General features: G+C 38.6%; 10 protein-coding genes across 10 annotated transcripts; 5 read left to right on the forward strand and 5 right to left on the reverse strand.

Moving 5' to 3' along the window:
* Positions 1-3: 3 nt before the first annotated feature.
* KQ657_005042 (uncharacterized protein) lies at positions 4-3,282 on the reverse strand (the record flags this gene model as incomplete). Its single annotated transcript, XM_043195686.1, has 1 exon — positions 4-3,282. The coding sequence occupies one exon, from the start codon at positions 3,280-3,282 to the stop codon at positions 4-6; it is 3,279 nt and encodes a 1,092-aa protein (XP_043049391.1).
* A 437-nt stretch (positions 3,283-3,719) lies between these two features.
* On the reverse strand, positions 3,720-4,823 carry DRG1 (GTP-binding protein; the record flags this gene model as incomplete). Its single annotated transcript, XM_043195687.1, has 1 exon — positions 3,720-4,823. The coding sequence occupies one exon, from the start codon at positions 4,821-4,823 to the stop codon at positions 3,720-3,722; it is 1,104 nt and encodes a 367-aa protein (XP_043049392.1).
* A 298-nt stretch (positions 4,824-5,121) lies between these two features.
* FUN12 (translation initiation factor eIF5B) lies at positions 5,122-8,169 on the forward strand (the record flags this gene model as incomplete). The annotated part of the gene is made up of 1 exon (XM_043195688.1): positions 5,122-8,169. The coding sequence occupies one exon, from the start codon at positions 5,122-5,124 to the stop codon at positions 8,167-8,169; it is 3,048 nt and encodes a 1,015-aa protein (XP_043049393.1).
* A 408-nt stretch (positions 8,170-8,577) lies between these two features.
* On the forward strand, positions 8,578-8,964 carry KQ657_005045 (uncharacterized protein; the record flags this gene model as incomplete). Its single annotated transcript, XM_043195689.1, has 1 exon — positions 8,578-8,964. One exon carries the CDS (start codon positions 8,578-8,580, stop codon positions 8,962-8,964), a length of 387 nt encoding a protein of 128 aa, XP_043049394.1.
* Positions 8,965-10,447: 1,483 nt separating this feature from the next.
* On the forward strand, positions 10,448-11,368 carry PHO15 (4-nitrophenylphosphatase; the record flags this gene model as incomplete). Its single annotated transcript, XM_043195690.1, has 1 exon — positions 10,448-11,368. The coding sequence occupies one exon, from the start codon at positions 10,448-10,450 to the stop codon at positions 11,366-11,368; it is 921 nt and encodes a 306-aa protein (XP_043049395.1).
* A 544-nt stretch (positions 11,369-11,912) lies between these two features.
* YPD1 (Ypd1p) lies at positions 11,913-12,455 on the forward strand (the record flags this gene model as incomplete). The annotated part of the gene is made up of 1 exon (XM_043195691.1): positions 11,913-12,455. The coding sequence occupies one exon, from the start codon at positions 11,913-11,915 to the stop codon at positions 12,453-12,455; it is 543 nt and encodes a 180-aa protein (XP_043049396.1).
* Positions 12,456-12,627: 172 nt separating this feature from the next.
* On the reverse strand, positions 12,628-14,163 carry ALG9 (dolichyl-P-Man:Man(6)GlcNAc(2)-PP-dolichol alpha-1,2-mannosyltransferase; the record flags this gene model as incomplete). The annotated part of the gene is made up of 1 exon (XM_043195692.1): positions 12,628-14,163. The coding sequence occupies one exon, from the start codon at positions 14,161-14,163 to the stop codon at positions 12,628-12,630; it is 1,536 nt and encodes a 511-aa protein (XP_043049397.1).
* A 300-nt stretch (positions 14,164-14,463) lies between these two features.
* On the reverse strand, positions 14,464-17,317 carry KQ657_005049 (centrin; the record flags this gene model as incomplete). Its single annotated transcript, XM_043195693.1, has 5 exons — positions 14,464-15,758; positions 16,197-16,216; positions 16,346-16,367; positions 16,712-16,903; positions 16,987-17,317. The coding sequence occupies 5 exons, from the start codon at positions 17,315-17,317 to the stop codon at positions 14,464-14,466; spliced, it is 1,860 nt and encodes a 619-aa protein (XP_043049398.1).
* Positions 17,318-17,548: 231 nt separating this feature from the next.
* Positions 17,549-20,380, forward strand: NIP100 (Nip100p; the record flags this gene model as incomplete). The annotated part of the gene is made up of 1 exon (XM_043195694.1): positions 17,549-20,380. One exon carries the CDS (start codon positions 17,549-17,551, stop codon positions 20,378-20,380), a length of 2,832 nt encoding a protein of 943 aa, XP_043049399.1.
* Positions 20,381-20,386: 6 nt separating this feature from the next.
* SPT14 (phosphatidylinositol N-acetylglucosaminyltransferase) lies at positions 20,387-21,778 on the reverse strand (the record flags this gene model as incomplete). Its single annotated transcript, XM_043195695.1, has 1 exon — positions 20,387-21,778. The coding sequence occupies one exon, from the start codon at positions 21,776-21,778 to the stop codon at positions 20,387-20,389; it is 1,392 nt and encodes a 463-aa protein (XP_043049400.1).
* Positions 21,779-22,352: the final 574 nt, after the last annotated feature.

Genomic DNA, 22,352 nt, shown 5'->3' on the forward strand with positions numbered 1-22,352 from the left:
TATTTACGAAAACCATGCCCCAACAATCTCTTGTGGGTACTTGTTCAATAATCCTCTGGCAGCATCAACAGGAAGAGTTCCCAAAAGACCACGAGTAGCAGTGGCTACCTTTTTAGCAGTTGCACCACCAATATAACTGTTGGTCAAAGCCTGCATAACCGCATCAACAATCACAGGGACTTGGGAGATGATAGTAGGATGGTTTGATTCGATTAAATGACTCAAGTAAGCGTAAGCAAAGGTGGCAGCTTCCTCATCGATAGTCACTGGAAGTAAAATGATCCATTGTTGAATCAATGTATCCAAGTTGGGAATGGTAGGACCGTATGAATGAAAGATTTTGGCAATGGCTGCTATAGCATTGTCAGTAGCATATTCATTATCATCAGCACGAGCATCGAGAATGGAGGCCATCTTGAACATAGGCTCTAAGCATGCCAAGCAAAAGCTTTGGTATTCTGCAAGCCCTTGTTGAGCAGCAACACCTACAGAATAAGTGGCCGCTTGTCTGATATTAGCATGAGGAGAAAGCAAACTTTCTCCAAGTACATTGACGAAAAGATCTTTGTATTTGTAACTTCCAGGTCCACAATAAGCCAACAAATCAGCAATCACACTCAACCCACACATCTTGATGTTCGTGTTTTCATCGTTTAAGAATGTACCAGTGACGTTTATGAAACTTGGGAATACGTTCAAGAACCTGGCTTTGGAAGACTTGATTAACTCTGTTAGGGTTTTGCTAATCTCATCAAGCAAGTCTTCATATGAACATTCCCCATCATCTTCTTCGACATCTTCTGTATATTCATCATCTTCGTTCTCACGGTCTTTGATGCCCTCAAAGGTCTTTTCCATGTTGGAAGCAATTGCTCCTGCAAAGGTTTGTAATTGTTCGTCATCAAAACAATCCTGGTCCATTTGCACTATGCAATCAGCTAAGGCAGAATAGTGTGCAACCAAAAGTTCGGGAACAGGTTCTTCCTTTAATGCTTCAATCAACTTCTTGGAGATTTGAGACCACAATTCGTACGTTTCGTTAGCCTTGTTACCAACAGCAGAAACTTGACATTTAAGCAAGGAAGCTAACGTTAATGCAGCAGAAGCACGCACACCATCGTGCAAATAGAAATCAAGGGCTGGAATAGCGATTTCTCGGGCAATTTCCTTGACATAAGGGTAGAAATCACCCTTCAACTTTTCAGCATATGTTCTCAATAATTCAATGGCACTCACCTTCAAGTCCAACAAGGCAGTGTTGACAGCAATGATTTTCCCATCAAGATTGATAACTTCCCATTCGTCATCGTTATAAAACTCTTCTGCTTCGTCTTCTTCAAGGAATGAAATGTCCTGGGTGGCTCTAGCTTCAGATATTAAAGGTGGAAGGACTGTTGGTAATAAGGGTAAGAAATCAGATCCAATAATACTACAAATTCTGCTCCAACCTTGTTCCAAATATGATTTAACTGGATCGTCATCTTCAGTAGCAGTAGCTTGTAAATTGATAAACAATTGAATCAAATCCTGGGAGTTGGGAGCAAACTTCTCCTTACCCACAGCACGGGCAATTAAAGTGGCACATTCAATACACTTGGCTTGAAGCATTCTGTTGTCCATTCCAAGATCTCCTCTTAAGCATTCTGTAACCAATGGCATCAAAGTATCGTAGTATTTTATAAACTTTTGATCAGCCGCCCCAGCAGTAAAGGCAATTGTAGTCAACACTTGTTCGTGAACATATCTCTTGGGGGAGTTTTGTAATAAACCTAATAAATTACTCAACAAAGTATCCAAATAAGGATCCAAAGTATCACTTTTAGATGTGTTATAGATGGCAGCAGCTTCAGAAAAGTTAACCAAGGCAGCAGCAGCATGAGACTGGACACGGGGAACAGAAGCTTGAGTCAATTTAGAGATCAAAGCAGGCAATATCTTATCACCCAAATTCTTTTGAATTTCGTAGGCAAAGTCGGTAGACAATTGACCAAGTGCATTACAACAGGCATACTGAACTCTTGGATGAACATCATCAATACTGGGTAACACCAAGTCTATGATTTTAGGAATTTCAGGTGTCAAGACATCAGCACAACCTTCAGCAGCAGACGAAATAGCCATTAAGGCAGCCTGACGTTCTCTCCATTCACTTGATTGCAACATAGTGGGTAAATATTGAAACAAGGGTCCAGCCAAAGTGTTACCGTTCAATTTCAACGAAACACGATCCAAGGCTTGCTTTGCAGCTTGATATTCTTCCTCTTCGTCTTCGTCTTCGACATCATCACTGTTGTTCCATTCTGCGGCATCGTCATCATCAATACAAACTTCAGTCATCAAGGATAATGTCACGAGAACCATGGATTCAGCATAACTTGAAGTTTTCTTACACATTGCAGGTGATACTTCAGAAAAAGTGGTCAACAATTCCAAGGCAGATAAACGTGCTTTGCTATTCAATTCCTTATTCTTAGCAACTGTGGAACAGAATTCAATAACTGTAGGGAAAGCATCCTTGAAAGTTTTGGGAGCCAATTCAACCAATTCAAGCAAATATTCCAAAACAGAAGCCAAGGCTTCATCTTGACCGGTTTCAAGGAATCTTGGTAAAGAGTTTAACAAGTTAGGCAACAAAGGTAACAAATTTTGCCAAGCTGGCTTGTCTGAGTTTTTGAAAAACTCTACAAAGGCAGAAGATGCAGCAATACGAACATCATCATTAGAATCTTCAAACCCTCCTCTAAACAAGTTTAATACTTCTTCAGGGTTAGCACCACTCAAAATTTCAGGCGCAGCAGAGAACACTCTGAAAGCAGAATCACGGAAACTTGAATCTGAATTTCTACTTGCTTCAAAGATGTTAGGAAGTAAATCTGGCCATGTACCTTGAGGAGATGCATCTTCCTTTGCAACTTCGGAAATAGCATCTGCCAACTTGTGTCTAACAAATGGAGATTGAGGAGCAACGAAACCCAGAAGCAAAACTAATCTAATGTTAACTCTAGTTTGTTCGTCGACGGTTCCAATGACTCTATCAGTGATTTTATTGATATCTTTTGGAGATTTGATAGCTATACGTCTGAATAACACAGAGCCAAATGCTTTAACACCATCACTTTCCCCAAAGGCGGCCTTTTGAGCCAAGAATAACAAAAAAGTCCCTACATTTTCATTCAACATCCATTTGGATTCAAGTTCTGCTTCAGCTCTGGCACGTTGCTCGTTCAGATGCAACTGCAAAGCAGCAAACAAGGCAGACAATTCTTCTTCTACTGCCGACATAATAATAATAAAAAGTGTCTATAGTCGTATCACGTCTTCTTTCTCTCCTAGTGGCGTTGGCAGATCAAAAACAGGTTGAGATGAGATGCTGAATAAACGCCGATATTCACCAAACAGCAACGTACTCGAGACCTTTCAAACACAACAAAAGTCACAAACAATTGCCCAGTATTTCACAGATGTCTCCGGCAACGTCTCACGACAGATAATCGTAACAGTACACTTTTGGTTATAGGTTAAAAAACAAAGAGAGTTTGGTGTCTAAACACAGATTTATTTTTCATAGTAATTTTCCCCATTGGCCTTCTGTAATCAAGTGCACTATAGGATTATGTAATCATGTCACGTGATGAAGAAAGTATATATATCGACATTATATCCTATGAAATACAGAAATTTATACTTATTAGACCGTATTTATACCAATTGTAGTACCATCACTTCTTCAAGATGGTAATGACATCTTCGTCATTCAAACGATGGGTTAACCCCACCACTTGCGGCAGATGCTTCACACTGGTACCATATACCAATGCACTCCGGAAATCGTCAACCAAAGACTTGTGAATAGAGTTACAGAAATCTTCTACAGTGCATCTGTCACTTCTCAAAACGACTGGCTCATTAAAGTCAGGCAACTTCCCCTTTGGCTTGGTGTAAACTCTGGCCAAGTTCAACTTCTTCCACATCATTTCTAATAAATCATCTAAATTCCAACCATTACCAGATGAGATAGGCACCGCGTCAGGAATTCTATTCAATAAATCCAACTCCTCAATAGAGAAAGAATCGATCTTGTTCAACACATATACAGCAGGAATGTACTTTCTGTTTTTGGCTTCAATGGCATCAATCAAATCATCAACTGTAGGATCACACCGGATAGAAATGTTAGCAGAATTGATTCTATATTCAGACATCACAGCTCTGATTTCATCATTATCCAAGTGTGTCAAGGGAGCGGTGGTTGTAACGTTGATACCACCTCTTTCCTTCTTTTGAATGATGATATTTGGAGGTACCTTGTTGATACGTATTCCCATACCTTCAAGTTCATGTTCGATGATCTTCTTGTGTTGTAAAGGCTTGTTGACATCAAGAACTAAAAAGAGTAAGTTGACAGAACGGGCAACAGCAATGACTTGTTTACCTCTACCTTTCCCATCTTTGGCACCTTCAATGATACCAGGCAAATCCAACATTTGAATCTTTGCACCTTTATATTTGATCACACCTGGAACAGTAGTTAACGTAGTAAACTCATATGCAGCTGCTTCTGAATGTGTACCTGTCAACTTACTTAAAAGAGTACTCTTCCCTACTGATGGGAATCCAACAAACCCAATGGTGGCTACACCAGTACGGGCTACATCAAATCCTACTCCGCCACCTCCACCACCAGAACCACCATCAGACAATAATTCACGTCTTAACTTGGCTAATTTGGCTTTAAGCTGCCCCAAATGGAACGAGGTAGCCTTGTTCTTTTGCGTCTTGGCCATCTCATCTTCGATGGCCTTGATCTTCTCCACTGTAGTCATCTTGAGACGATTGCAATTATTTCCGCTGTAAAAATGTAAGTAGAGCGCAAAGAAATCGTTACTCTTCCACTATAGCACTATAGGAAAACACTAAAGGGTACTACCTATCTTATAGTAACTGTAATCGTAAGTGTTAACTGTAGCAGTGTGAGACTTCTTCGATGATATAAAGTTTGTAGTCACGTGATTTGGCCCGTGAATTTGGAATGAAAAATTTTCAGTAAGAAACTTGATCTAGGTTTCAACTTTATAGTAGCAAACAAGTCAGTCTCGAAAGTAATATTAGAGACCTGCAATCATGGCGAAGAAAGGAAAGAAGGATGGAAAGTCCGGAGGAGACTTTTGGGACGAAGAAGAGTATGTTACTCCTGAAGCCGAGACTTTAGGAGAACTGCCTGTTGAAGCTTCAACAGGTGATGAACCTTCAGTTGAAGTTGAAGGTGAAACTTCAGAAGAAGGACTGGCATCAGCCTCTGCTGACTTCTTGAGTTCAATTCGTCAATCTAAGAAGAATAAGGAAGCCAAAGAAGAAGCTAAGAAGACAGATGATGGTCCAAAGCTCTTGTCTAAAAAGGAAAAAGAAAAGTTGAAGAAGGAAGCAGAGAAGCAAAAGAAGAAGGAAGCCGCTGCAAAGAAGAAGCAACAGCAAGCCGATAAGAAGGAGCAAATAAAGGAAGCAAATAAAGCAAATGCGGAAGCTGCTAAGTCATCTACTCCTGAACCAGAAGGAGATGAATCCAAACCAAAGCCTGCTGCAAAGAAGGGAGGTAAGAAGGTCCCAGCAGGTCTTGCTGCTTTGAAGCGTCAAATGGAGTTGAAAAAACAATTGGAAGAAGAACAACGTCGTTTGGAAGAAGAAGAGCAAAAACGTATTGAAGAAGAAGAAAAGGCTGCTGCTGAAGAAGAAGCTGAAAAGGAAGCCGCTAGAGCAGCCAAGAAGGAAAAGGACAGGTTAAAGAAAGAGCAATTGAAGGCCGAAGGTAAATATATGACCAAGAAGCAAAAGGACCAAAAGAAATTGCAAGAAGCTCGTCGTCAAGCCTTACTTTCAGCATCTGGAATTACAGTTGCTGCTTTCCAAAAGGATGCTTCTGAAACTGTTGACAAGCCTAAAAGAGTAATTTATGGTAAGAAGAAGTCCTCTAAACCAAAGACCGTTGTTCAAAATTCACAAGTCAAAGAAGAAAAGAAGGTTGAGGAAACTAAAACTGAAGACGATGAAGAAGAAACCTTATTAAACAACTGGGAAACTGCTTTGGATGACGAAGAACCTGTTGTTGAAAGTTGGGAAGCTGCTTTGGACGAAGATGAAGGCGAAGAGGATGCCAAGGCTGAAGACCAAGAAGAAGACTCTAAAGCTGCTGAAGAAGAAGCCCAAAGAAAGGCTGCTGAAGAAGCCCAAAGAAAGGCTGCTGAAGAAGAAGCCCAAAGAAAAGCGGCCGCTGAAGAAGAAGCTAAGAGAAAGGCTGAGGAAGAACGTAAAAAGGACTTGGCTTCTAAGAGTGTTGCCAAATCTGCAACTCCTGCTCCACAAGAAAAGGAAATGCGTTCACCTATCTGTGTTATCTTGGGGCATGTCGATACTGGTAAGACCAAGTTATTGGATAAGATTCGTCAAACAAACGTCCAAGGTGGTGAAGCTGGTGGTATCACTCAACAAATTGGTGCTACTTATTTCCCCATTGATGCTCTTAAGCTGAAGACTGACGTTATGTCTAAGTTTGAAAAGCAAACTTTCGATGTTCCTGGTTTATTAGTCATTGACACTCCAGGTCACGAGTCCTTTACTAACTTGAGATCTCGTGGTTCTTCTTTATGTAATATTGCCATTTTGGTTGTCGATATTATGCATGGTTTAGAACCACAAACCATCGAATCAATCAGATTGTTGAGAGACAGAAAGGCACCATTCATTGTTGCATTGAACAAGATTGATAGATTATATGACTGGCAAACTACCCCCAACAACTCTTTCCGTGATTCTTTTGCTAAGCAATCCAGTTCTGTCCAAGGTGAATTCAAACAAAGATATGAACAAATTAAACTTGCGCTTTCTGAACAAGGTTTGAACTCTGAGTTGTATTTCCAAAACAAGAACATGGCCAAATATGTTTCAATTGTTCCTACTTCAGCAGTTACCGGTGAAGGTGTTCCAGATTTGTTGTGGTTGTTATTGGAGTTGACCCAAAAGAGAATGTCCAAGCAATTGATGTACTTGTCCAAGGTTGAAGCCACTATTTTGGAAGTCAAGGTTGTTGAGGGTTTCGGTTACACTATCGATGTTGTGTTATCTAATGGTGTCTTGAAGGAAGGTGATCGTGTTGTGTTGTGTGGGTTGAATGGTCCTATTGCCACCAATATCAGAGCATTATTGACTCCTCCACCAGCTAAAGAATTGCGTATTAAATCTGAATATGTTCACCATAAGCAAGTTAAGGCTGCTTTGGGTGTTAAGATTGCTGCCAACGATTTGGAGAAGGCAGTTGCTGGTTCTCGTTTGGTTGTTGTTGGTGAAGATGACGACGAAGAAGAAATCATGGACGATATTATGGAAGATTTGACTGGTTTATTGGACTCAGTTGACTCATCCGGTAAGGGTGTCGTTGTTCAAGCATCAACTTTGGGTTCTTTAGAAGCCTTGCTTGATTTCTTGAAGGACATGAAGATTCCTGTTATGTCTATCGGGTTAGGTCCAGTTTACAAGAGAGATATAATGAAGGCTGCTCCTATGTTGGAGAAGGCTCCAGAATTTGCTGTCATGTTATGTTTCGATGTTAAGATCGACAAAGAAGCTGAACAATATGCCGAAGAACAAAAGATCAAGATCTTCAATGCTGATATTATTTATCACTTGTTTGATCAATTTACTGCTTATCAATCTCAATTGATGGAGAAGCGTCGTCAAGACTTTTTGGAATACGCCATTTTCCCAACTGTATTGAAGACCATTCAAATCATTAACAAACGTAACCCTATGATTATTGGTGTTGATGTTATGGAAGGTACAGTCAAGATAGGTACACCTATTTGTGCAGTAAGAAGAGATCCAGCTACAGGTGCAGCCAACATTATTGTTTTGGGTAAAGTTGTCTCTTTGGAAGTTAACCATAAGAGTTCTGAATCTGTCAAGAAGGGTCAAACCAATGCTGGTGTTGCCATGAGATTAGAAAACCCATCATCCGCCCAACCTACTTGGGGTCGTCATGTTGATGAGTCAGATTTGCTCTACTCATTGATTTCCCGTAGGTCGATCGACACCTTGAAGGACCCTGCATTCCGTGATTCTGTTTCCAGAGATGATTGGTTGTTGATCAAGAAGATGAAGCCCATCTTTGACATCAAATAAGCAAACGTGTTCTTAGTTAGTTTAGTTTGATGCGATCATCATTTGCTTGTGATCGGTCCCCAAAGCCATAAGAAATAAAGGTTTTTGTTACAGCGCATATTATATATATATATATACTGTTGGCTCTTGGTAGCCACAACCACCAGCCAGCTCTGGTTGACTCCAGTGTTTTGTTTATATGTTTTTTTTATACTCTTACTCTTAGTGCATCATTTAGTATACATTTGATTTCGGATTGGATTGCAAATAGATAGACTGCCCTTTACGGAAGTCTACATTTTCGTGCTTGTACCGAATAATTTTTTCTGTGGAAATTAACGAACATCTGATTGGATTCATTAAACATACCGTCGTTAACATTAGTAATAATAAACTGCAAAGTAGGAGACTCTAATATAAGCAGTCACAATGCAAGATTTACCACCTATCGGAGGCTATGAGCCTATTCAATGGAAAAGAAACCTTCCATCCAGAGGTTTCAGACCTCTTATCTATTTTTGGGGAATCACTGGTCTCATTGGCTTTGGATACTACAGATACTATCAAGGTGTATCTGAGCAAAGAGAATTGTCTAGAGAGAAGCAATGGGCTCGTATCTATTTGGAGCCATTGTTGACTGCGGAAGAAGACCGTAATATTGCTAGACGGTTCTTCTCAGAAAAGAAGAGACAAGAAATGGTGGCTGAATCAATGTCACCAGAAACCAGAGCCAAGTTCGAGGAGGAAATTTACAACGACAAGTCCAAGTTCCGTTTCGGAAAGTACAGTGCTGGTCTTGCACCATCTGATCGTTAGAAGTAGTTTTTTGTACAATAATTTGACCTAGCGATGGGTTTGCTAGGTCTTTATTACATCGGGATCCCAACTTGCATTACTTTCCTCCTCCTGCTCATTACATATGTATATATATACAGAAGAATATAACGTTAAATGAATTATGGCATTGTAGGCTGAATAATATTATTGTTACTTCATGTTGTTGTTTTGATGTTTGTCAACAGCTGCCTGAAGATGTAAATATTCAACATCAATACGCAACTACCACTAGTAATGAAGCTGAGTACAGTATAACTGATGTTTTTGATGTACACCTTTCAATTGTAGTAAGAACTGAAATTGTCTTTCTCCAGACCCTAACACCAGTAGGTGCTAGATATGCGCATAAGTTTCACCTTTTATTACTAAAACTTGCACCACAGCGAATTGACTGAGAAATCATTATGATAGAAGTCAGCTCGACACTTTCACATCTTTATCATATGAAAGTAAAGAAATGTACGTGTTCGAATATTTTAGACACAGGGAACATTATATACATTTGATAGTGAGAGATTGAATCTGGGAAAATCAATGTGCTTATAGAGAAAAGAAAAACAGAATCAGTTTCGGAAGAAAGGAAGTAACTAAGTACTGTAGATTTGCCCCAAAACACTTTGCGATTTCTTTGGTTGCTCAGCGTATTATTATTCGAAGTAAAAGAACGCCAAATGGTGGCTGAAGTTTACTTTGAGGTGGTTTGGGCAAACCATCAAAAACGGGGTTCACTTGACAGGGACACTTTGGATGACATCTGCATCTCAATGTAATTCTGAGGAAATTGCAATTTCACTCTCCTATCGGTGCTTCAAACAAGCTTGGATACTGATTCAAGTTGGCCTGCGTCGTACAGGATTCCACTTATGCACGGAAAACAGATTGTAAAGCATATTACGGAGATTGGATTAAAGCCATATCGGTATACCGTTCTAAAATAATACAAAAACAATCCACCCACAGTTAAACAATCTTGGAGGGCTTAGAAAAAGATAAACATTTTCTACGCTTTGTTCTAAAAACCGATTCGTACATTCTAAAATCCGGTTCATACATTGCACGTAATTTCATTTGTAACCTGTTTTCTTCAAAACAACTACAGTCATACAGTGCACAACTTCATACGTAAAGCTTATCTCCCGCAACAAGCAATACGCAATCCAGACTAATATGGTAAGGGTCCAGTCTGATACAAATCAATGTCATGCAGTCCACAAGTTAATGAACGCAGTTTGGGGCATATCTGGTACCAGAGTGCCTATACCAATTCTACCAAGTTATAATTTTAATCACGTGCATGACCTCAAAAAATACAACAAGCACGTGACAAATAACATAACTGAATATTCTCCGAAACATGATCAGGCGCTACCATCATACAAACTCATTATTAATTTAGTTAGTCAACCCACATTTATTATACTGTAACCATTTCCTTTCCCAGACCAATAGTACTATACCCAACATGACCATCAACTCTCAAAAGATCTCGAGTAGAGAACAGGCCGAGGCTATTCTTGATAAGTACGACTACTTTTTGTTCGACTGTGACGGTGTGTTATGGCTCGGAGATCACTTGTTGCCTCATGTTATCGAGACCATTGATCTTTTGCAAAGCAAAGGCAAGACAGTCCTTTTCGTTACCAACAACTCTACCAAATGTAGAGAAGAATATACCAAGAAGTTCCATAAACTAGGGTTTGGTTCTGTGACCAAGGAACAAATTGTTGGTAGTTCATATGCCACTGCAGTTTATATCGAAAAGATCATGAAGTTGCCCAAGGATAAGAAGATTTGGGTCTTGGGAGAGCGTGGTATTGAAATAGAGTTACAAGAAGCTGGGTATCAAACTTTGGGTGGAACTGACCCGGAATTAAATGTGGACTCCTTTGATCCGGAACATCCTTATTTCAATCTTGATGACGATGTAGGATGTGTGGTTGCTGGGTTGTTATTTCAAGTAAACTATTTGAAGCTATCGCTTACATTACAATACTTGTTGAAGGACAACAAAAGTATTCCATTCGTAGGTACCAACATTGATAGTACATTCCCTATGAAGGGCAAGTTATTAATGGGAGCTGGTTCTATTATTGAGAGTGTAGTATTTGCCAGTGGCAGACAACCAGACGCTGTTTGTGGTAAGCCTAACTCTGGTATGATGAACACCATTAAGGCTAAGAATGAGGGTTTGAAGGCCAATCCACTGAAAGGGTTAATGATTGGTGATAGATTGAACACGGACATGCTATTTGGACGTAATGGTGGATTGGATACATTATTGGTTTTAACAGGGATTGAACTGGAGCAACTGGTTTCTAAAGTTGAACAACAGCCTACTTATTATGCATCCAAGTTGGGTGTCATTTATGAATTGACACAATAATAGATTTGGTATAGATTAATAATAGATGTGGAGACTATACTACCGAAAGCAAAGCACATCTGTATAGCCTGTTAAAGTGTTTACTCCTTTTTTCCTATACATACAGTTGTTTGATGACGTAGCTCTTGTTCATAACGGTAGCACCACCACACTCTTCATACATGTATGTTTAATCATATAATGATCACCATTAAATAGCGGTAGCGCAGCACCCAACCAGCGGCCACCAACACGAAATTTTTATCTTTGTATCAAACGAAGGAGTAAACTTCTATACTATTAAGGATAAGTACCCATAGCTAATTGTACTGTGCTGTGCTAGTTTGGAACAAATCTAAGTTGCATGAACTGGAACCTTGTGTACAGTGAAAAATAGAGGGAAGCAAAATCAGTAGCTGACACACGTACATTATCAATATTATATCCTATTATTGTTTTCATTATTACTCTTAATTTTTACTATTATTATCAATTATCATTTATTGCAATTATTAATCACTACCACCACCATCATTACTACTAATACTGTTATCTATATATAAATATGCCCGAACAAAAGAAACAGAAATTACAAGACACTGGACTTGTTGAATGGTCGGTGTTCTCTGAGTTGGTTGCTATGGATGAAGACGAAGAAGGATTTTCAAAGAACTTGTTTGTTACCTTTGTTGACCAATTCAAAGAGACATTTGAGGAAATAGAGTACTTGGTACGTCAACGGTCAGATTTGGAAAAGCTATCTTCATTGGGGCACTATTTAAAGGGTTCTGCTGCGGCACTAGGCTTGAACACTATTTCTATTCAATGTGAAAGAATACAGAATTACGGTAAAATGGACAATTTTGACCATTTCGAATTATCCAAGGATCTGCAAGATGATACACCCATAAAAGACAAAGAAAATGAACAGGAAAAGGAGAAGGATGTCAAGTCAACAAATAAACAAGAAGAAACTCCTGACGACAAAGAAAAAGACAATGATGATCAAATTTGGTTCCTTTTAATTAAGGATGCATGCGAAAAGGCAAAAGACGGGTTCGAAAAGCTGAGGGCTGCATTAAACGACTACTTTGATGGAGGGTTGTGATTTAGAGCACAAGGTGAATAATAACTATTTGTGTGACATATGTCATTTTTTTGAAGAGGATATAGTATGGATAAATGTATCCTCCACTTGGTGAATTTATAGTCATCAATGTTATCTTAATTTCTCCATTCGATTATATATTTGCTTGTGTGTTTATTTATTTATCTCATCTCTACACTATTTCTTGTGGTGTGCGTCTCTTCAACACACAGAAGTTGAAATAGTCCACATCACCATCCAATCGCAACGATGGATGGATGTAGATAAACTTGGATAGTGTGAGACGTTCTTGGTCAGGGTTAATCAATTTCTCGCATGCAACTGGCTCCCATTGAGGGTCGTTGAATAAAAAGTAATCATGGGGACTCAGAGGTCCATCGTTGTCAACGAAATAATCGCATTCGCTGATATCAACAACTGTTGAAGAAGAGAATTGGTTTTTGTTGTTCATATCTGATGGCAAATACGAAGTTGCAGCCGAGACGGACCCCAATGTTTCATTGAAGTCCCGAGGTAAGAGTCCATCAAAACCAGACTTTGCGAATCGCAAACGGTAATTATCAGGCAAGAACATCGATGTAGGGAAATGGTACCATTCACGGCCAACACAAACATTAACAATACTAGCATCCTGTTTATCTGTGGATGTTTGTTCAAAGTAGTTGAATACTTTCAATGGTGCCAGGTACTTATCGACCAAATTGAGGGTACGCAACACAGACACCACCATGAAGACTGTAACAAGTGCTGAAGCGACAAAGTTTCGTAATCGAGTAGCTGTAAGATGAGCCAATATTTTATCAACCACAATCAGGGCATTGGCACAGATAAATGGATATATTGGGTACATAAACCTTTCCTCTTTATGGGGCTGCTTGAAGAAGATTGCACTCCATAGCACAAGGGGAAGGTTGAGTGCTGGTGTATCAAAGTTTGCCATTGCACCCAAATACCCCAAGAAGAAGACAACGTTGAAGTTAAGAATTAAATTAAGCGGATAATAAGTCCATGGCTCAGTTCCAAAGATATCGGGACCTTCTCCGGCACTGCCAAAGACATTGTAGGCCACAATGTTCACTGGAACGTAGGCAATGAACTTATAGAAGTAATAGTCAATTGCAATTACTAGAGACAGAAGGCCAATGGTGAAAGCTGCTACTTTGAATGCAATTTGCGTTGATTGGGCAAGACGTGATTTTACAACTATTTGCAACCCATAGGGAACAGCAAGGATAAGGGCAAAGGGCCATCCCAACACACCGCTTGCCACAAACCACAGTAAAGCTGAAACTGCAGACTCATTGGTTATCGCAGCAGAAATAGCCATAGTAACACAGTTCATGGCAAAACTAGAGGGTAAAAGGGCAACACCAGCATGGGACATCCCTGTTGCAAAAGTTGTGAATAGGTAGTAGATGTCAGGGGCTAGCGATGTTCGGGGGTACGACTTTTTCAACGATTTATAAAGTGAGTACTCGCCATAAGCAGTGAACCCACAAAGGGCAATGGTTCGTATAATATAGAACAAATTCACAGACGATACAAACAGTTGGAAAGGTTTTGCAATGAAACAGTAAGGTATAAGGTAACTATAGGACCGGATGGCAAACTCTGGAGAGTATTCCCAAGTCTCTTTGCCGAACCCACGTAGAAGTAAATTCAATGGTTCCCAATAATTGAACGACTCATCACAATCACTGATGATCATATACGCTGCCGAGTAAAGCCTCAGACATACGTTCAATGCCACTAACATTACCAGCGGTGTCATGATGATATACAGACGCCAGTTTGAAAAGAGTTTGGTGATGATAATGATGAATTTACGTACGAAAAACGCGTGGTACAAAAAGATATGTAGTGCCATATAATGACGACTACTTAATTGTTGCTCAAAATATTCAGTATTCATTTAAGGCAGGTAACTATACTTTATATATCGCTTCCCCAATCTAAAACAAGCAACAGCAACACAAGGCCGTTGCTTTCAGTCTACGACGCGCGGAATTTAATCACTCTTCTCCAACATCGAGTCTCTGGCAGGACCAGTACCAACCCATTTAACAGGTACGCCCAAGTATTGTTCAATGAAGGCCAAGTACTTTTTAGCGTTCTCTGGTAATTCTTCGTAGGTCTTGACACCAGTAATATCCTTTTCCCAACCAGGCAAGGTTTCATATACAACTTCAACCTTACCCAACTTGAACAAATCTTCTGGGAATGAATCGAGGATCTTACCATTGTATTTATAAGCAACACCAACTTGGATTTCTGCGAAGGTATCCAAAACATCCAATTTGGTGATATTCAAATGGGTGTATCCATTGATGGCATTGGAGTATTTCAACACCACCAAATCCAACCAACCACATCTTCTCTTTCTACCGGTAGTGACACCATATTCAGCACCAATGGTTTGTAATTTTTCACCATCGGCATTCAATTGTTCAGTAGGGAATGGCCCTTCACCGACTCTGGTGGTATAAGCCTTAACAACACCATAAACGTTTCTGATATTCTTAGGTGGGACTCCCATACCAGTGATAACACCTCCAATACCAGTAGATGATGAAGTAACGTATGGATAAGTACCATAATCAATATCCAACATCAAAGCATTGGCACCTTCAATCAAAATTTTCTTCTCATCAGCAATAGCCTTTTGAATGAAAGCAACAGAATCAACAACAAATGGTCTCAAAGCTTCTCTGTACTTTTCATACTTTTGTAATTCAGCTTCAACATCATAATCAAATTCACCATATCTCTTATATCTAGATTGCACCAAGCGGTGGTATCTAGTCTTGAAATCTTCCCAAGCTTCAGGTTCTTCAGACACCAAATGGTGGACTCTAATACCTGATCTTGAAGCCTTGGTAGAATAAGTTGGACCAATACCCTTACCAGTAGTACCAATAGATTTCTTAGTGGTAGATAATTCAGCTTCCTTTAACTTATCAGTTCTTTGATGAAAATCAAAAACCAAATGAGCTCTGGAAGATACAAATAAACGATCACGACAATCTAAACCCTTCTTTTCCAAATTTTCCAACTCTTCGAAGAAGGAAGGAACGTGAATAACAACACCAGCACCCAACAAGTTAAGACAGTTAGGGTTAACTAAACCAGATGGCAACATGTGGAAATCATACTTGACATCACCAACAACAATGGTATGACCAGCATTATTACCACCAGCACATCTAGTACATACATCAATATCATCACAAAGGATATCCACAAGCTTACCCTTACCTTCATCACCCCATTGTGAACCTAAAACAACGTCACACATTTCTTTTACTAGGTATTCCGTGTACTACAACAATAATAATCCCCAGTTGGATATAGAATAAGTATATAGAGTATTACAGAAAAAGTATACTACTATATGTTGAACGAACAGAGCTCCGTTAAACCCAAAAGAAGTCAGAAAATGAAAAAATGGGGAAAAACTTTCCGTGCATTTATATGCCACAGCGCTACCAATCACATCAATTTTTTCAGAGTCAACGAAGAAAAAAATAGAGTCTTAATTAAGTTGATTGATTGGCACAATGTGGAATACACAATACCAATTAATGGTGGAGTCACTGTACCACCAAAAGAGATTGAACAATATAGAGCAAGCAATTTTGGTACAGAAGTAATTACATATATATATATATATATATGGAGCTATACCTCACCAGAGAAAGATACTTTTAGACTATTATTAAATTAGGAGATGACCTGGACTACTCCTGGTATTTTGCTCCTCTCTAGTATACTAACAAAAGAGTTTAATGGGAAAAAGAACTATGATGAGGTAAAAAAATGCATACAAGAAGAGAATAGATATTTTTTGAACGGTACGCATTTTGTGAACTTGAAATAATATGAAATGGTACAAGTAAGGTTTGGCATATTGCTCTATTAGTTTATTGTACAGTAGATTACTGTCAAAACCAAAAGCATGTGTTCCGCGCACCTTGACTAGGAGATAGCATACCGTAACAGGTGACCCTAAAACCACTGGGGTTAACTGAGTAAAGTATGACAAGTAAAACTCATAATGGTCTCTTTCATTCTGCTTATATTAACGGTTTTAAAACATAATAATAACACATTCGTACTAGAAAATCAAACTGTCCCTTCATTCGTTCATTCATTTATTCAGTGCAGATTTTAATGAACTCTTGTTCACTAACTAAAGGTTTTCATCGTTAGTATACAATTTCTCTTTTGTGCGTGTGTTTGTGTGTTTTTATACATACTTTCTCCATCTTCATCTAGATCAAACTCATCGATCATGGCCCGTAATTCTTCATCTGATAAATTCTCTCCCAATTCCTTTGCTACTCTCCTCAAATTTCGAAGACTAATTTTACCGGTGTTATCATCATCAAATAACCGGAATGCTCTGCGGATTTCTTCTAATGGATCTCTGTTTACCATCATTTCCCCCACTAAGTGCCATACCTTGTTAGTATTATTTCATAATATACTCATTTTTATTAATATTCATCGTTTTGAATTCTTTCATACATACCCACTTGGAAGAAGTTCTCATAAGTTATTAAATTCCGATCATCAGTATCGTATTCATGGATCACACGAAGCACTTCACTCTTGGGTAAATCAAACCCAAGAGCTCGAAAGGCAACCTTTAACTCGTGGTAATCTAAACAACCATCGTTATTCATGTCGAAAAGCGAAAACGCTTCTCGGATCTCTTGTTTTTGCTCATTCAATAATTCGGTTTTAAGAGTCCCTAACCCACGTTTTCCCGCTCCAGCGCTATTGCCAACCACTGAGCTGCCGAAACTTGTATTCGGGCCATACTCGTTTCCCGAGATCTTTCTTCCACTAAAACCAGACATATGACTTGCGGATGTTGGTTCAATTGAGATTAATATGTTTTATTATTGTTGTAAGTAAACATATGACTTTATCCTTTCAAGCGGTTAGCCAGCCAGCCACTCTAAATGTTCTCACCAATATCACGTGAGCTATCGCGTGACCCAAATCACTGTAATCATGAAGCATAGTAGAACAGCAACAGCTATTCAACAAACATTGTTTTACACAATTAATGACCAAATACATGGCAAATGGACTTAAAATTGGGTCAAAAAGTATCTGTGCGTGGAGATGGCGGGACGCTTAAATACATAGGAAGAACTCAATTTGCACCTGGAACGTGGTATGGAGTCGAACTAGACACTAAACAAGGAAAGAACGATGGGTCGGTCAATGGAGTCAAGTATTTTGACTGTGAGAAGAAGAATGGCCTATATGGAGTCTTTGTTCGTATTCTGTTGTTAGACAATGGTAATGGAAAAGCTGATAATTTAATTGGTGCAGACATATCGAACAATGTGAAACAACTACAAAGCAAACTACTTTTAGCTACTCAGGAAGTGGACAAGTATAAGAAACTGATCGAAAACTATGTGAGCCTACACAAACAAGCTGTGGAAAAGAGTACGATTCTCGAATCCAGCTTGGAATCTGCTGTGGTGGATAAGGAGTATCTTGAAGACTCTAATTTGCAAATGACTGCACAACTTAAAGAACTCAGTATGAAATATGACGAATTGGAGACAGATTATCAAATATTGAAAGAAGAATCTGAAATAAATAAGCAGATAGAAACAGAAATAAGACATGAACTCGAGCATAACGACCATTCCGAAGAAGTGAAGTTGCTTATCTCTCGAAATAAACAGTTGGAAGTCGCTTTAATTAACCTTCAAAAGCTTTCAAAGGAATCTCAATCAGCTCTTAGAGACGAGATTCAAAGACTTAATAACCGAATTGCCGATTCGGAAAAGAAATTGGGGTCAACAAAAGACATTGAGTTAAAACTCGTTGAAGCTGAGTCAAATATAGAGTTACTCAGAAAACAATTGGACTCGACCTTGGAACTGGAGAAAATTATAGAACTGCTTAACTCCAAGAATGAAGAACTTCAGAATGAGTTAGAAAGACTCTCGAATGATGTCATAGAGTTGACGGAACTCCATGATCTTGACAGAGCATTGGAAGAGAACCAGAAAGTCGTTGAGCACGAGCTTCGATCCACAATAACAGACTTAAAGGAGCTGATAAGTTTAGATAAACAGAAACTTGCTGCGTTGACCAAACAAAACAAATACTTGGAATCAAAGCTTGCAGAAGCACTGTCAATTTCAAAGTATACTACTCAACCAAATAATGACAATTCCTCTACTGTCCTCGCGGCAGACTTTGAGGAGTTGAAGATTAATTTTAAAACAGAAAAACGCATTTCCTTTAAGAATTTGTTAGAGAAAGACCTTTTATCTGGGGAATTGGATTTTAAATCTTGGAGAGAAGGTCTTGGGTCCACCACAAATAACTCTAAAGTGTATTGTAAGCTCAAGTATCTTGAGTGCATCGTGTCACCTATCATAAATCATGCTTTCAGTGTTCCACAAGGAGAAATATTCTATGAGAAATCAACTCCAATTATCAATCATACTAATCTTGTGTTGATTAATGCTCTACTTTTGTTTGTTGAAAAACTCTGGGACTATAATTATAACTCCTCAAAAGTTGAAGGTCTTTTATTAATACTTGATAAGCTTGAAGTATCGTTAAATGAAGTTAAGCTGAAGTTTTTAGATTCAAATGTGGAAGGTTTGAATTTCATGTTTGTTGATGAGTTCATACGTGGTATAAATGACCTATTTTCCGTGGAAACAGATAACGTCTCATTAGAAGCATTTGGACGGGCACATTACTACTTTACCATTAATGTTATCAAAGGCTTTACATCTGACTTTATTCTCTTGACTGGATATATGAACCAAACATTGCAAACATACTTTGAAGGTGGTCGCAGCAGAGGTGACCTTGATTTGTCTTTAAAGAAAGACATGGACCACATACGCCAAGAAGTTAGCAAGCTAGATTCAATGCTTAAGAAAAGAATTCAACGTCTAGATGAATTAGATGAGGGTTTGGATGTGAGAATTGTACCCAACGCTTATTCATTCGTTGATATTCTTGATTTGGTACGAAACCCAAGCAAAATTCTCCTTCGGATCGTTAAACACATTGAAACAGAAGAGAACTCTTTCAAGAATGCCGCCGACTTAGAATATGAAACTTTGGACCAAATCTTTGAGATAACAGAAGGGCTGATGAAAAAGTTGAGAAAACAAGTGGAAGCCTTACAGAATATGCTTGATTGTGAGCCAACATTTGAGCAATTAAAAGTGCAACCTTGGAGAAGAATTGAACGAAAGGAGGCCCTCGAATCGAATTCACCTGAAACCAGGACAGAGCACTTGGAAACAATAAGAATCTTGAACGAGAAGGCAATTGAGAGAGAGAATAAAATCACTGATTTGCTGGTGAATATAAATTTACTAGAAAGCACGTTGACAATGTCGAATAATAAGAATGCAGAAATAATACAACTGCTCAGGAAGGAGTTGACGTCTTTGAGAATACAACATGAGGAGTTGACTAAAAAGTATACAGAATTGGAAATCGAATCAACTTCTTTACGTGAACAGGTGGAGCAAGTCACTGAACTCAATTCGTTGTTATCTAACGACAATATTATTGTTCCAAACTTTGAAAAGTTAGAGCCAGAGAAACAATATGATAAAGTAATGACACTTGCTCAAGAGAACCAAGTATTGAAGAAACTCCTTGCGCAACATAAGCATAGGGATAAGCCATTTCAAAACGTTCAACTACCGCATTTAAGATCCAAGATACAACCTACAAAGGAGTCCAAGGTGGAGTTAATACGAGCTAATACCTTCTACCAAAATGCAACGAGATTTAGAGATAATATTATTCCAAAGGTTACACCCATTAAAGTCAACTATCTGAGGCGTGTCATTAATTTGCATAAATATTTGGTTTCAACAATGAATGATGATGTTCACCGGTACCAACCGTGTTAATAATATTCATATTGATAACATCGATCCACTATCATCATCATCATTATCATTATCATCAACATGATGTTCACATTCATTCGAGTATTGTGGTCTCTTTTTGCGAGGCCATTTGGTTACCGTATCAATATGCTCTGCTGGATAGAGCCATTCCAAAATCACATAAATAAAGACATCAACTATAACACATAAAACATAAAGTTTTCCTGCTATGACACCGGTATTATAGAACTTTTGAAGTCTATCAACAAAATAAGTATTGGAATGAGTTGTTTCAAGTGAATTATAAACGTTTTCCGTTCTTCGTGCAACGTTCTCCCAGGTATACATCTTTATTACTTCATCATGAAACGTTGAGACATCTATTTGTTCCGTTTCCATTAATGTGATGGCCTTTATGGTGGCTTCCACCAAAGAATCTTCTTCTGGCTTTGCAAATGTGAACATATGATTTGGTAGCACTTCAGGTATGCCGCCTACATTTGTAGTGACCACAAATAATCCACAGGATGCTGCTTCTACCAATACTGTGCCAAAGGCTTCTGTTAATGATGGATGAAGGTAAATTTCGCCTTGTACCATAATGTTTCGTACTTCTTCATGTTTTATGGCACCTACTAACTGTACTCTTTCCTCTAAGAAATACTTTTCTCTCATTTGTTCCAATTCAATAGACTTTGGACCATCGCCAGCAATCAAGAACCTCACTTTGGGCTTCTGAACACATATTCGGGGAATGATAGCTGTAAGTAAATCGATACCTTTGTTAGCAAACAATCGAGATATTACAACGATAGTTATATCTGCTGGATCTGATTTCTTTCGAATACCCTTTCGTATTGGAGTGAAGTCTTTGGCAACAACTGCGTTGGGAATCACCGAAACATTAACTGGGTCGAGAGATGCTCTTAATACTGTGTTTTCTTTACAAGTATTGGATACACAAATGACATGCCCCACATCTGTTAGAGTGAATTTAAGGATCTTATTACCAATAATGGACCAAATATCAGCAAAACCAAATAATGAATGATCTGTGAATACTGTTCGAAGACCCATGGTACCTCCATGTATGATTGCTTCATGACAAAGACTTGAATAAGTCCCGTGGCCATGAACAATCTCTATTTCTTCTCTAATAAAAATATTTCGAAGAATGGGGAAAGCCAGAAACACAGTAGGGAATGTACTGTTACGATAGAGCACAAAAAACGGTACATAATATACCTTTAATCCATTGGTAAGCATCCTTATACCTTTACGTGAACCATATTCATGGGTTATCACCACCACTGAATGGCCTAAATCTATGAGTTCCTGGGCTAAATGATAGACATGAAACTCCACCCCACCAGGTTGGGGGTAGAAGAAGTCAGCAACCATTGCTATATTATAAACCATTGTGTGTGCATTGTGTTTTAGTGGAAAGAAGAGTATTAGTGCCATGTTAGTACAAATTCACTTGTTGATTGCTTTAGGTTGATTTGAGAGGCTGGATCACGTGACATCTCAAACTATATAAGGACGGGGATAGGAAAAGATAAAGATAAAGGTAAAGTCTCTTTTCTTTCTAGTATTATATATAGGTAACTAGATAACGTAGAACAATGGGAATGAAGCACGACGCCTAATAGTGTTGATGATTCAACAGAAATATATTTAGACTAGTACTGAGTGGTTGCAAAAAAGGAACAGCACAATACGACTCGTCATTATATATTTCCATTATAACTGGTTTCTTGCATGTGTAAAAGAAATTACTAAGAGTAGCCTACTCTTAGGTATCAGATTTGTATTGGCCTTTGGGACTAAGAGTTTAGGAGTGGAAACATCAATTTTGTGCAAAACATATACTCTTTTCAAGAGAGTACTTTGTATTGGCTTTCACTGCATATTTCTTTGTTAAGGATTCTGTGTTTTTGGTAATGTGCTTGCTTTCTTTGTAAGTCATCTATTTACTAGTCCAAAAATTAGA

This window comes from Scheffersomyces spartinae, assembly GCF_019049425.1.
Source record: "Scheffersomyces spartinae strain ARV_011 chromosome Unknown scaffold_9, whole genome shotgun sequence".
Lineage (NCBI taxonomy): Eukaryota > Fungi > Ascomycota > Pichiomycetes > Serinales > Debaryomycetaceae > Lizanozyma > Lizanozyma spartinae.